Source organism: Protopterus annectens, chromosome 1.part0 (genome assembly GCF_019279795.1).
Source record: "Protopterus annectens isolate FY-2018-M chromosome 1.part0, PAN1.0, whole genome shotgun sequence".
NCBI classification, from domain to species: Eukaryota; Metazoa; Chordata; order Ceratodontiformes; family Protopteridae; genus Protopterus; species Protopterus annectens.
The window spans coordinates 1333007206-1333023224 of record NC_056725.1 but is presented as its reverse complement, the minus strand read 5'-3'; the positions used below and the strand labels follow the sequence as shown (position 1 = coordinate 1333023224).

The following is a 16019-nucleotide window of genomic DNA, read 5'->3' as shown; positions in this document are numbered from 1 at the left end:
TTCGGGTTTGTAAACAAACTGACAAATCAGAAATATTGAGCTTTACCTCCCCTTAAAGGTTAATGGTTGATCTGGCTTTGGTCCTCAAATAATGAATCAAGAAAGATCTCAATACCTCTCATTAATGAGTTGCCATCATCTACCTTTGCTACTCCAAATGTCTATGATTCTTATAAAATGTGAATGATTAAAACTGCATTTCTGAGGATACGTGATTTGAAATCCCACTTAAATAGTAGACGATCATGATTTAACACTAATCACCCAGAAGGTATTGTGTTTTTTCTTTTTTTAGCTATAAACCCATCAGTGTTGGAAACTGTTAGAGTTGCAACTGAAGAAAAATGACTACAATTTGTAGCAGAATACAGCAGGCAGGTCACATCATCATCCCAGCTGAACTAGAAAAGTAGCCTTTTCATTAGTCAGTATTCCTATATACTTTTTTATAGGTTTCTCTACCTATTCGAGTCACTGAGTCAACACTGTCACACTTGTGATTCCAGTATGGCCCCAGGAGCAATGTTTCCACTACAAAACTGTTATTGTTCAATAAACTCTCTTACTACACTAAACCTGCTTATGTGGCAGCAAAAACTAATCAAAATATAAACATGTATCATAAAGTGAGCTTCCATTACTGCAGACAACCCTTCAGCATAGTTTTTTGAATCAGTACGGTCCTTGGGAGGTAAGCATCATCCCGAAATAGCAACTCTTTTTCTTTGGTTTGAGGCATTGGAAGAGTGAGCCAAGTAGCATACACAACTCTGCCTAAGAGCTATAGATGTTTCTCCTGTGACATGTGGATCTGTGGAGGAATACCCAGTCTGACTTCACTATTTAAAATGTCATAGCACCTTCTTTTGGGTATGACATTATCTTTATGTGAAAACATAAAACAGAGATAGAACCAAAAGATTATACAAAATATTAAAATAATTTTCCTACAGTGCTGGCTTGTGGTTCTTGGTTTCCTGTATCGCATCAAGGTCTATTTATTTCTTGATTTATTCGTCTTTGTTTCTGGATTTTTTGGTTTCTGTTTGTGAAAATCCATCCATCCATCATCAACCCCTTTTCTGTCACTTCTGATTATGCAAAAATATCTTAAGATTTATGATTAATGAGCATAGATCCTACTACCTGTTTTGTAGAAAAGCAAGTAAACATTAAGAAGAAAGGGAAGTCAGCTGAAAGAAAGAAACAACTAAAAACTAAGAAGGTTGGATGATTGAAAAGAATACACAAAAACTAATGCAGCTAAAGTTTAGAAAGATAAAAAAAGAAAAGAAATAGGATAACAGTATGAGGGAGTTGGTCGACCCATTGAGGGTGATGGATGTGATGACACTGCAAATATAAAGTTAAAAAAGAAAAAATGGGGATTCAGAACTATACAAGACAGATACTTAAGCAACAAATATGATTTGGGGGATGGTCCATCATTTACTTAGAAACAAAATTAAAAATATAAAAAAACAGAATTAAAACAAAGGGCTCTGTGGCAGGAATACAAACAAAATATGCAAAGTCATAAATATTAATGCCTAATAAATAGTGCCAAAGATGCCCTTGTAAAGTCCCTGCTTAAGTTGTTTAACATGAACCTAGTTTACAGGATTTGTCAGCAAAGTATGGTAAACTGTAGTAGTGATGCTCCTACACAAGGGTGGTCCTACCACAAGCCTAAAACCCAAAGGCTGACTAGTCTGATTTGAAAAACCATGGAACACATCTTATCTGGTTACACAAAGTATGACATTAGAAACCTTATCAGGCTAGGTACACATCAGTTTGGCTTTATCATAGGGAGATTGATAGTTTAGTTAACCTTCTTCAAGAAGGTCACAAAGGCTATATGCAGTGATCATTTTATTCAGACAGTTTGTTTGGATCTGGCCAAAACAGCTGATATTATACCTCATATTGGTATCATCAATATGTTAAGTGCTTTACAAGTAGATTTATATATGTGGTGAGGTTGATGGAAAACTAAAAAGATGTATAAACCCCACAGTTAAGGTAGGAATCACATCCTTTGATAATATGAAGATAACTGGTGATGTGCTCCAGGGCTACCTCCCCCACCCCCCAATACTTCTCTGATCTCCAGGTCAGGAACTGGGATCTTTGTTTACCTAAGTTTGCAGATAACTGCAACTAAGTACTATTGCCAAATTGTCAAATTTCCCTCTGATACCCATTAATTACAGCAGAAAATAAACCCTCATAAAGAACTGGTGTATGGAAAAAAATAAAATTAAATGTAAACAAAAAATGCAATATTGTCATATTTGGTAAACAACTCTCTTCCTCAATGTACAGTATGACGAATACCCCATTCCTAAGTAATGTAGTCAAAGATCTTGGAGCCTTGGTTAATAATTCCTTCTCCTTCAGCCAAAATGTCGCATGAATAGTCAGGACATCCTTCTATTTAGCACAGCTAATACCTGTGTGCACACTGTCCAGGTCAAATGCAATAATTTCTCTGTATATAGCCCTAATTAGAGCAATTACTGAGTGCAATTCCCTCTTCACTATGTACATTCTAGACACAGTAAGAAACTGGAAAGACCCCAGAGGTTCCAAACCAAGAACACCATTGGTCCAAAGTTCCTGAGCTACCAGTAAAGTCATGAGGTACTATCCTACTCAGTTTCTTATAGGCTGTTATAGGGTGATGCACGCCTTGTGTTCCAACCATTAGGGACCACATCCTTCTAGTACCAGAACTAGTGAGTTAAATCTCCCTGTCACATCCCTCACATAAATTAAATGCACTGTAGAGACAACTTTGTTACCTAGTTCCTTCCCTGCCTCTAGAAAAGTCTTTTCCTGCAAGTTAAACCAAGTGACACCCTAAAATCCTTCAGATTAAACCTGGATGATTGGCAGGCACTCATAAATTTACTCTGGGCCTGACCTGATTTGCCCTTCCTGAGAAGGGGAGTAAAGCATGAGGATAGATATTGGCAAGGCATAAATGTTGCTGTGACTCATGTGCGTTGTAACTCCTAGGGTTCAATAATCCTGTAATATATCGCTTAACCCAGAAAAGAATGTTAGAGACTATTTAATGAAACCATTCAAGAAGGAAGAGGGCAAATGAAAGACAAGAACATTATACATTTTTCACTTCAGATGCAGATTTCGGCTTCACTCTACAAAATGAACTTTAAGCAAGATGCAGTCATTTTAATAGATGTTTTCAGCACTTTTGTATGTGAGGAATGCTCAGAAAAAGTGTTGCAAATTGGGATTAAAAGTATTAACAACATATATGATGATGAGATTGCCTTTAATTTTCCTAATATGCTTAAGTTGGGCATGGTTGATGGGAGTGAATCCATATTCTCAATATTGAATTACAGTATAAATTCAGCACATTTTCAGTATCTGTCTTGAAACGTAAGCATACTAAACATTTGGCACTAGTAAATACCTATTGTTCTATTTCTTCAAATATATTAATTACTAACTTGTAAATGCTGGTCCGCGAGAAGATTTTATGGGGTTAAATAACTCATATATATATATATATATATATATATATATATATGTACATTTTAATAGTAATTTCCATATTTACTTGGAATTATCAAGTGGTTGTTCAGTTGTCTTAGTAAATTGTACTTTTAAATTTGAGAATTATAGATTATGTAGATTAAATAAGACAAGTGGCGTTTTTTGTATTTAAGCATATTCATTGTTCAAGAATTAACAATCTGTTTTTTTTAACTATATTACTAAATCTAAGTGGTATACAAATCTCAATAATATAATCTGAAGGGTAATCATATTACAGTCTGTCATTGTGTGCCTCTGTATATCCGCATGTGTCTGGATATTTTTGTGACTATAAAAGGATATATGTTCACTGAATTTATTCTTTTGCATGAGCATCATATATCTCACACGATTATGTTCACATTGTGCGCATAAATTTGTGTGCTTTGTGTGTGTGTGTGTGTGTGTGTGTGTGTGTGTGTGTGTGTGTGTGTGTGCGCGTGCATGCGTGTCTGTGCACTCTCCTGTACGTACATGCGTTCTGTACAGAAACATATCTCTGTGTTCACTCATTCTCACATGTAGTCATCTGTTGCTTATGATCCGATGACACATTAATAATACATCTTTGTTTTCTCAAAAAATGACAGCATTTGCAGAAAACATAATTAAATCTTATGTTTTATTTTTCTTTTGAGAACTGAACTTAAAGTTGAAGACATTGCACTTAATTATCGAGACCCAGAGGGTGACATGATCCGTATCACTGATAATCAGGATGTAGAGCTGATGCTGCAAGAGAGCAAAGAATTCCCAATGGATAGTGAGTCCCGTGACTTTTTTCCTTGGAGACTGCATGTTACAAAGGAGAAAGACTTATCCGTTTATAACACTAGCCCTTGAAATAAAGGACTGTTTCCTGCTCACATGGATTAAATGTCACACATTTCATATTTTGTAACTGTTCTTTTTCTTTATGAAACCATAGTAGCAACACTCTGAAATGTATATTAAATTATATGAGGCATCCTTTGTCACTGCCAGATAGTACTTAATGTAATTTTTATTTGCTTTTTCCATAGCTGATTTCTTTTACCAAGATACATGAAATGTTAGCTTCAGTGTTCATCAGAAAACATATTTTATATAAATGGCAAATAACTTGCATCAGAACTAGATCTTTCACTGTTGAGTTATTCAAGTGAGAAAATTCTGATCAGATACTAGAAATCTTATAATGTACTGATTCCTAATTACTGCAGCAACTTAATAAAATATAAATATTTGCTTATCTTCTTAGTAAATAAATTATTTTACCATGGCTTTCCTGATCTGATTCCCTTTTCTGGATATTCTAAAATGGAGAGACCTCTTTCATTTTTTTGCTTTAAGCTGAGCATGGATGTTGGGAGTGAGTTCAGCAGTACCCCTTGCTACTGACAAGTAGCTAACCAAAAAGTAAAATTGATAGCTGCTGTTGCTGTAGCTCAATTTTCAGGAAGACAGAGGTTACAGCTTACTACTCTTCTGTTACACCAGATGTAATACAGAATGCTTCTTAGTTTTGTCTGTATGTGCTCCCTCGGTACATATGCTGTACAATGTCTAGCTCATGAAGTTAAGGCTGTGACCTAGTAAAGAGCTTCTGAGCCTTGCATCCAGTAGGCTTACCCGGTTAGCAAATCAATAAAAGCATAGTGCATATATAGACGACAGCTGTCAGCCAGAGATATCCACATAAGATGGACTAGCATGGGTTTGGTGCTGCAATGGTTGCCCTGTTTCCTGGTTGCTGGAGGTCCAAAGTTAAAGGACCAGTTAGGAAGAATAGATTTGGTTGCATCCGTTTTGCTTGTGGGCAGAAGGATGTGGCTTCCAAATAAGAAGGAAGATTTGCTGTAATACAAGATATACATTATCCAGTACCACTGGATCTGCAGTAATAGGATATGATAAGTACAATTATCTAAGATAATGGAATGATTGCAGAACACACAACAGTCACTGTCATAACCCGTAATGAGACTATCTGGGAAACATGAAGTGCAAGACTTTTGCACTGGCTGAAAGGTGCTATTCAGCTTTTTTTTTTCATTCAATTTCATTTTTCTAAAGTTAGCCACAATGGCCAATTAAAGAATGTTTTGCATGCATATTCAAAATGCACTTAGCATAACACTGCTCTTAACACTGTCGTTATTGCTTTAATCATTTTACAAAGCCTTCTGTTTTTCTTCAGCACACATAATTATGCATGTATGCTTTCACAAATTGCTGCAAACATTGTCTTTTGCTTTAAAACATCGCCACCAAAAGCATTGACAAACTTATTGCTTGCTTGTTAGCCTTTAAATTCCCTGTTCATGACAAAACTTAATGCAGCAATCCACCCTTCTGAAAACTGTATTTTGTGTCTTTCTTCTGCCCCCCCCCACACACACACACACACCTTACATGCTATTTTATTGATAACTACATCTTTTCTAGCATCTTATTCTGTAGTTTTCTTGAAATCGTTCTAGTTGACCACAGATAATGATCTGCAGGATGTAACATTGCAGTCTAATGTGAGTATTACCTGATCCTTTTATTTCCTACAGTCTGCGTAACCACAGCATTATGCACCCCATGGCCTGGACGTTCAACAGCCTTTGATACACATTTAAGTAGCTCTCCACAAAGTGGAAGTTAGAACCTTAAAGCACCTCAAACCTTGGCAGTTAGCACGAGTATTATGTGCTTTCTTGTACAATTCCTGATCATAATTATACCAATAGACTATCCGATGTTATATTTGTAACTTTTCCTGCACATACACCAGCACTTTGCATTTCTGAAAGCCCATCAAGGCTACTACCTCTCCAATGAAGTAGCATGTATATAGCTTGGGCACTATAAATGATGTCTGACATTTTCAAGTTTTGTGACATTTTCCAGTACACCTTCCTTTACATGTTGCACAGTGATTTAGGATGCTGCTGTCCATTGTAACTCTAGAATTAGTTTCTGGATTAGGCACATCAAACTAACAACAAGTACAGCCATCATTTCCTTATTGTACAGCCATCATTTCCTTATTGTACAGCCATCTTTTCCTTATTGTACAGCCATCTTTTCCTTATTGTACAGCCATCTTTTCCTTATTGTACAGCCATCATTTCCTTATTGTACAGCCATCATTTCCTTATTGTACAGCCATCTTTTCCTTATTGTACAGCCATCTTTTCCTTATTGTACAGCCATCATTTCCTTATTGTACAGCCATCATTTCCTTATTGTACAGCCATCATTTCCTTATTGTACAGCCATCTTTTCCTTATTGTTTTCTTTTGTTAGCTGCATGTTTCTTCTTTGCAGTTCTAATCTGGAAAGGTTTCCACCTGTCTCCTCTAGCAGGTGATATCTTCTTTTAATCTTACAATGGTCTCAGTCTTACTCATATTCACTGTTTGCAAAGTTTTAATACAATGGAGTCCTTTCTTTGTCCAGTTACAACACATAACTGCTTTTATTTATCCAGTTCTTTTTCTTCGTTTCCACCTGCTGGGTTAGCAGTCCTGGGTTGCTTCTCCCCTCAAAGGTTTGAATAATTGATTTCAGCTAAAGCAACAAAAGATTGCTCAATACTTTTCTGAAAAAGGTTGAACTTGGCTGGTTTGCAGAAGTTCTCTGGGGGACAGTATTGTTGTCAAAGTCATACCTGTGTCAGTAGCATGCTAGGTGTACTATGTGAAAAAGCAGCATGGACTCTTGTAAATAAAGCACACTGAGAATGTCTTTTTGTTTAGGGAAGTGCTTCATTCTTTACTGAATTACTGACTATCTTCTTCTCTAGCCACTTTTGTGGGGTACCAGTCTACAATGGGGCAATGGGGTATAAGAGGTCTGGAAATGCATGATGCAGAGCCATTAAAACTCAGCCAGTCAGAAGTAGAGAGCGTAGCAGGACAAAAAGAAATAGCCAAGAGAAGCCATTTTAATTTATAGCTGGCATCCAGTTGGGTACATGTGTGTGACAGGGTCCCTCTGTTGGGTAGCAAATGTAAGAAGACTAAAAATGAATGATAAAGAACTTGATGAATGAAGGAAGGTAGTAAGGAAGAAACAAAGAAAGACAAAGAAAGAAGATAAACATAGATGTGTGTGTAGTCTTGTTGGATTGATTTTATTTCAAATTTGTAACTGGCATCTGGGTTGTTGTTTGGACAGTAGATGATATGTGCGCACACACTCGTGTTTGTGTGTAAGAACACTTCCCTTGGACTGTAGGTGTGGAGGTGTGGGAAGATAAGCCAGGTGTCCCCAATCACATCTTTACATGCAATTTAATAAATAAAAAAGCATACAGAAATAATATTGCAGATAAATACAGAGGGGTCTACTTCAGAAGACTGACAAACCAAAAGACTGAAAATTCAAAATACTGAACACATTTTTAATTCAGGGGCAAGTCCACCTGCACCCCACAAGTTGGGAGTTGCACCCCGACACCCCAACTAACTATATATACCAACTCCAAGATCACACAACAATGGAGAAGGGGCAAATTCTATCATTCAGTATTTTGAATTTTCAATCTTTTGGTTTTTCAGGCTTCTGAAGTAGACCCACATATATATATATATATATATATATATATATATATATATATATATATATATATATATATATATATATATATGTATGGTTTACTATCAAAATTGTGAACAGAGATGCTCCTCAGATGGAAAACTCGAAATATGGAGGTTTGTTTTTCCATAATGCTGAACATCTCCGTGTTCGAAAGTTCATATCAGCGAATGCACAGTACTGTACAGAGATCACAGTACTTTATGGTTTGGGAAATTCATTCCTTTCCTCACTGTAGTGCGATCTTGGAGTTGGAATATATAGTTAGGGAGTGTGAGAGGGGGCCCCCCACGGGGGGGGTGCAGGGGGGCAAGACGTGATGTGATGTGTGGGAGTTTAGTTTAACTGCAGTCCTATACAGACATCACATGATGTGTTCGATGATAATGTTAAATCTACTGAATTCATTCAGCTGATTCAGCATTATCTGTTGAATGTTTTTTGTTTCGGTATTATTTCTCTGTGTTCTAAACGGGATATATTTTGTCCCGTGACATTTTGATAGTAAACCTGTATGTGTGTGTGTGTGTGTGTGTGTGTGTGTGTGTGTGTGTGTGTGTATATATATATATATATATATATATATATATATATATATATATATATATATAGCTATATGTGTGTGTGTGTGTATATATATATATATATATATATATATATATATATATATACACACACACACACACACACACACATATATATATATATATATATATATATATATATATATATATATATATATACGCATATTGGTAAATTCTAAAGAAACTTTAATTCTTTGGATTTTCTGGCAATCCCTATTTAACACCATGGAAAAAATGTAGATGTACCAGTCACATGCCATAATACTTGATGTGTAAATCATGTAGATGCCTCCAAATGTATTGTCATTGAACTACCGTTCTACTAGGATTGCAAATATTTCAGCCATGCTAATATGAAACATGCTGTTTTAAACCATTCTTAAACAGAATGCTTGTATTCGTAGAGAGATATTCCAAATTAGATATATTTTGGTGTGTAGAACAAAAGAATAACCTCATTATGACTAATCCATAATAATAATTACACTAATAAAAACTATTAGCTTCGTCAAGAAGAAAGGCAAATGACAAACAATGAAAGAAATAAACAACTAAAAAAATAAACAGTTAGATGATATAATACAAACAATAGGGGAGAAATGCAGCAAGCTTTGAGTAGCTCAAGAAAAAATTAGCATTTTTTTGAGCATCTGATAGAGGAGGAATAAAGGGCCTTAAATGACACAACAGGAAATAAGACAGAAGAAGTGAACCTTAAATAGTATACATCATGGAGAGGTCAGAAGAACAATTCCAGAAAGTGGCCACTGACACCACAATGTAGTGTTTAGGAGCCAGTAGGAAATACTTTGGAAAGCCCATTAGGAAAAGATCATCATTTTATATGTCCAAGAGGAGGGAAGTATCAGATCAAAGTGAACTTTAAAAAGCCCACATAATTAGAAAAGTCAGCTATGTAGCAAAAAGCTAGCAGTGAAAGGGACACAGAGCTTCTCAATTCTCAGGAGTGCACCTAGCACATTAGCGCAGAGTAATACAGGTCACCAAAACAGAACAGGGGAACAAGACCAATTGAGAGTGGGGTAGTGTAGAATTGTTTTGTGTAGCACTGATGGAGCAGAACACAGTAAGCAGACTGAGCATAAAATGTAGGAAAGAAGGGAATAGGAGGATTAGGAAATAATTGCAAGAACTTAGGAAGGACAGGAACAGGACAAATACAAATGGCTGGAATAGACTTTAGGCCTAATCGGTATAAAGTGAAAGAGAATAAGATGTTGAAGAATACTACATGCTAGACAAGCTGGGTAGGTACATGAGGAAAGATGAGGTGTGCAGGATGCGGGGTAGAGTTTGATTTAGAAAACTTTGGGAGACATGAATGCAGGATGGCATGCATGAAATAAGGAGGTTGGGACATTAGAAAAGGTATTTTATTGCTATGACAGAAAAGGGCACAGAAAGACTGGGAAGGAAAGGATAGCAGAAGGTGACTGAGAGCATACCTCTCAAGTGTACCTCATTACGAAGAACGTACCTCATTTGGGGTCTTAAAAAGTTCATGTTCCTCGAAGTTACTTGAAGTTCCACATTGAAAGACTGTCACATTCAGCGTCAGAAATTTTGTTAAGTGAAATCCATGGTAAATAGTAATGAATCATATTAATTCAGTAAAAGATCTTTATAAGTAAAACCAGCATATTTTAACCATCCTATGGCCTTCCTAGTAGAAGTTGTTAGTAAGCCGTTAGTATGTGTTCCACATTTTGCCCATTTGTTTCACATTATGATGGCTAGTGTTCCTCATTTTTGAAGATGGAAGGTTGAGAGCTGTGACTGAGAGGACGGAATGTAAGAAGAAGAAGAAAGGAAAAAGTTAACACAACATGGAAAGATGTAATTGTGTACAGACGGGGGTTACAAACAGAAGAGCAGGTAAGGGAACATGGGAAGGACAGGAAGCAGGAAGTGAGTGGAAGGAGGAAGATGGGTGGAAAGGGACGGTCTAGGAGATGGAGGTCATGAAGTGGAGGGAGAGACTTAAGAACTACTTTGAATTTACCTAGGAAATATACAATCATATTAAGACAAGTTAGAGAATTAGTAAATATTTATTTGGAAAATCCCTTGGTCTCAGATAAGGATATCTCAATCTGTAAAACACTGTGGAATCTGTTTCTTAGTAAAAAAAAAATGATCTCAAATACTTACAAAGGTATATTGGCACTTAAAACGCACAAGGAGCTCATTTTTTCCAATTCTTGGTTAAAACTTAATCCTTCTATCACCCATAATCACATCTCTAAAGCCATAAGAATTAGTTCTAAACTCATTCCCTTAAAAAAACTTAAATATACTCAGCTCATGATTTTGAATAATGCGCATCTTACTCCCGACATACTTAATAAAATATATCCCAACTACCCTCCTCAATGTCAGTTTTGCCGTAATCAAACAGATGATATATTACATGTTTTCTAGAGTTGCAAATGCACATACAAGTTATGGTGTGCCTTGAGAGTCTTATTGGAGAAAATTGGTTACGGAAAGTCTACCCTTTCTTGGGAATTCACTATTTTACATATCCCACCTCCAGGTTTATCTGAGCAGAATTACAGAATACTGATATCTATCTTTATGCTAATTAAATATTAGATTTCTCTGAATTGGAAAAATAGGCATATTCTTTCCTGGGAAGGGTTTAAGACTCTAGCTATTAAACATCTCAGGGCACATAAATACCTATTTCACAATATGAAGCATAAACCTTTTCTCAAAAAATTATGGAGAATACTTCTCGAACTTATCTTAATTTGATTACATGCTTGTTTATGTAATACTGAATGTTATGTTGTTTTCTCTCTCTCTTTATATTGATGGGCAATGTATAATTGTACATAGTTTATGATGTTTTCAGGTGTGTAGTCATATTGTTGTAATTTGATGCATAGTATGTTGTGTTGGTGGTTTTATGAAATAAAACAATAAAGAGAATTAAAAAAAAAATAAATAAGTGGAGGGAGAATCAGAAGAGGGCAAATGACAGGCAGTATGAAAATGAGATCAGAAAAGAAGCAGAGAAAAGGGACATAGTTGGAAGGGAGGCAGTAACAAAAGTCAGACAGATTAGTTAGCGAGGAAGAGAAGAAGTGGACAGAAGGCCAGGAGTAAGGAGGATAACTAGCATAAGGAGTAACGTGCAGGGTAGTTGCAGTGATAGGACGTAGGGGACAGATAGTTGAGTACAAGGAACAGCAGATGAGGTACAGATGGTGGGGATTCAGCCACTAGAAGCATAACCTCATTGTTAAGTAGGAGAAGATTAGAGAGGGGTAAATTGCCTCGGGCCTAACCTTGAACACAGTGGATTATGTGATTACCTAGGTGGTCAAGGAGGGAGAGGGATAGCCAAATAGAGTGAACCATTTTAAACTAATTATCTTGCACTGTCTAGCACGGTGGGCTGTAAATGAGACAACAGAATAGACCAAGGAGGTGTAGAGATGCTATTAGTGCCAAAATCAGCAGCCTGAGAACTCGGAGGTTTAGGTAATTTAACAACTTTTTTGCAGAGTAGGCCAAGTTTCAAGAGATTGCCATGCAGGGTGAGATTATGGATAGATGAGGAATTCTTCAATAAGAACAGATTTCCTGCCAGTCACATTAGAAGTGTATCATTGAAGCAGAGGTTAGAGAGGCATATTAGGATGTTTATTTAAACTAAGATGAAAAAAGAGATGGAGAGGCTAAGGGTATTCGGTTAAAACTTTAAATGATAGCAAAAGGAAAGTGCAAATGCAGGATGGAAAATGACTCAGAACAGGGCAGCTGGAGGACAAAAGAAAAGGAGGAGAGAAAGAACATGAGTCAGAAGAAGGGAGAGTACTTGATGAATTAATGTAGTTTGCCATTTTTAATCACTTATGAGTCTTTTGGTTTAATTATACATTTTTTCTCAGAGTTATCCTATATGATTTATATGCAAACGCTATGTATTTAGTGGTGCTGTACCTTAGGTGAGTTTGTAATAAAGCACCTATTTTTACAGTTCCATGTATAGTGTAAGTTGTGTCAGCAATTGGAACTGGATGGGTTAAACTAGGAATAGGTAAAGATAGTGAATAGCCTAGCCATTTTGAAATTATAGCTATTCTGCAATGTTCCCATTGCTCATTCTGTATATTTTGATTTACATATATACTGCTAGGTGGTTTAGACACGCATATATTTATTGACATCTTGAACCTACAGGCATTTGAAGCTGTTCGGTTTAGTCAGCTACTCATTAATAGCTTAGTAGGTGTGTAACCTTCTGATGTGCATGCCTTATCAGTATATACATATATATATATATTTTCTATTATTTCCTACTGGTCCTTTGACTATCCACTTGATTAATGTAGTGTTGCCCATTAGTTGTAAATAAGAATTTCCCTGGTTCCCGCAGGTTTATTTAGCCAATTTATTTAACATTCTTAGATGTAGTATTGGTTGTCATGCTTGTGCATTTATGTGATTGTTGTTTTATTATTGGTTTTAACATATGCACTTTAAGTTTATCTGAGATGGCACGGTAAGCGGCATTAAGAATAATGCAAGTGATTGACGACCTTACCTGCCCAAATGGCTTATTCTGTTTAGTCACGAGCGGAACAAATGGGTGAGCTATGGGGTAACTAACTTGTGGGTTCGGAATACACCAAGAAAGTGAATGAATATGGTTTACTCGTTGGGTATAATGCCATTTGCAACTGCTTTTGCATATGAGAAGTATATGAGTTAATTTTGCTTTTTTACATTTCATTTAGTCCTAAAAATTTTATGAGCATTTTAAATACGTGTTCTAGTCAATATGGTCTTTTCACTGAGACCGTTGTGTACACAATGGAAGCAAGTGTTATTTAACCCATCCATTGTTTCCTTCACTTGTATTGTTGTAAATGGTTTCAATGGGCAGAGTTTAGCAGAATGGTATGAATGATTTTTATGTACACTGTGATAGGAGATGATGTAATATGTGATCATATAAGGGGTGCTTTTAAATGTTATGTTTTGAGTTACTGTTTTTAATTGTCTGAAGAAGTTCGACCAGAGAGCCGAATGAAAAGTGTGCATTGAATTAAAGCAGCTTAACAAATTGGTTGTGGCTTTGTCGTGGCACTACTGACGGCTTTTTTTATTTTTACAGTAGTTTAGTGTGTATTTTACGTTGTACATTGCTAAAAGTACTTAAAGGAAAAGTATGTGAAAGGAAGAAAGGGGTGATGAAGAAAACAGAGGGAGGAGATTAGAAGAAAGGCTAGGAAAGTCTAGGGGGTGAACACCACAGAGGAAGTCAAAAGAAGGAAAGAGAAAAGGATGGCAGTCTAAAAAAAAGCACACAGGAGAAATGAGGTTGAGGTGGTGTTCATTAATTCCAGAGAATAAAGCCCTGAGAATAAAGATGATTGAGTTTAGAAGCACTTCTGGAAGAAAATGAGTGTAGTGTGCCTAAGATAACAGGGATATGGGACAATGCCTTGATGAAATGGAGCATGATGATACCAGTTAGAGAGCAGTCAGGAAAGGCAAGGTGGGCAAGTATGGATGATGATTTGCAGAATATTTAGGGGAAGAACAAGAAGGAGAGTTGGCTGAAGGTGAAAAAAGAAGGCACTGAGTAAGCAGAAAAGAAGAAAAAGAATAAGAGTAGGAAAGCAAGGAGGGTAGGGAAAACGAGTAAATTTATATCATAATGTTGTTCAGAACAGTGGTAGAAAAACTGTATCACAATAGCTTTGTTAAGCCATCAAACAGCATCATGAGTTAAGATGAACTATTCAAGGCGTGGAGGTGGGAAAACAGGGTGATTTATGAAGGGGGGGGTGTCGTAATCTGATGCAGACTGGAATTACCATGCATTCAGTTCCAGTAGAGAGAACAGACTCATTGAAGGATTCATCCTTTACAAGTTTGGGTGAAAGTACTGGTTGAAGCCCCAAAAGGGAAATCCTCAGTTTTACTCTTGTAAGGGGAAGAGGTAAGAGTATCTGATGTGGATCATGGTTTACACCAGCTGCAGAAAAAAACTGAAGAATTAAAGACCAACATTTCGGACTATAAGGGAGCATATCAGGGTTCATCAGTAGGTGACAAGACACCAAACCATTGGTGAAAGTTTTGGAAATCATAGAAGAAAAAGAGGCAATCTGTGGAAGGAATGAAAAATGGTTAAGTAAGATGGATAAGATAAAAGAAGTATGGAGGCATTATGGCCTTTTTTGTAGGTGGGAGAAGTTATAAAGGAAATGAAAAAAAAAATAGAACTATAGGAACAATAAGGAAGATCACTTGGAGGGATATGTGGGACTAGTAGCAGGACAACAAAATGTGGTAGGAAGATATAATGAGAGATGGATAGAAAGTCAATGTGAAGTATTGGGATGTCCACCAAAAATAAGGCAGGCTATCAAACTAGCAAGATTGGGCAATGATGCAGAAGGGTAGAGAGATGATGAAGTAATAAAAAGGTGAAAAATATACCTAGGGGAATGAAAGAGGATAGGGTGCAGGGATCAGATGGGATCCAACAACACCAGCAATTTTGGGGATTTTGGACAATCTTCTGACAGAACTTTTCAATAGATCTGTTACGGTGGTAGTGCTCCTTGGTAAAGGTTAGCTATAGGGTATATACTTTTCAAATAGTAAAGAGCTAGTTTGTGTAACTAGCATGTCGTGTTGTACAAAGTAGTGTCATGCAAATTGGTTGGGTATATACAAACTTCACTGATGTCATCTCTGTGTGCTATTTATTATGTCACTTATCATGAGGTGACTGGCAGTGGGAGAAATATTTGCCAAATTTGCAGAAATACAATTTTAAAATGGCTCATATCACTGTCAGCACATCAAAAGCAATGTTTTATTAAAACACACCTGCTCTTGGTACCTCAGCCTAGCCTTCCAGGGAGACAAACAGAAAAAAAGACAACACAAACACGTATACATATTAAAGCAGTAAAACAGTAACCAATAAAAATAAAATTGTTAGTAATAAAGTACTTCTAGATTTAGTTACTGTTAAACTTGTACAGATTAATAGCGGGAAAAGGTATAAAAAGCTGGGGGAAAGGAGGTGTTCTTTCAGGTGGGAAATGTAAGAAAAGTGAACTAATCTGTATTAAAACTGCACTGAATTATTAAAAATGTAATCAACTCTTTAAAGGTAAAAGAGGCTGCATTACTTGTGTTTTAGTAATTAGGTAATATTTAAAAGAAGTGTATGGAATTCTATACAGAAATGTGGATTTGCTTATGTAGGAACTTACTGAGGTTTTAAATTGAAACCAA

At 36.3% G+C, this 16019-nt stretch overlaps 1 protein-coding gene across 4 annotated transcripts in view; it reads left to right on the top strand.

Annotated features, from left to right (window-relative positions):
* NCF4 (neutrophil cytosolic factor 4) overlaps nucleotides 1-4804 on the top strand; it is a 709063-nt gene extending 704259 nt beyond the window's left edge. For all 4 annotated transcript variants that reach the window (XM_044066584.1, XM_044066558.1, XM_044066575.1 and 1 more), the window contains one exon: nucleotides 4212-4804. In XM_044066584.1, the coding sequence (XP_043922519.1) occupies nucleotides 4212-4416 (205 nt within the window). In that variant the 3' untranslated portion in view covers nucleotides 4417-4804. The remainder of the gene's footprint in view (nucleotides 1-4211) is intronic.
* The last annotated feature ends 11215 nt before the right edge of the window (nucleotides 4805-16019 follow it).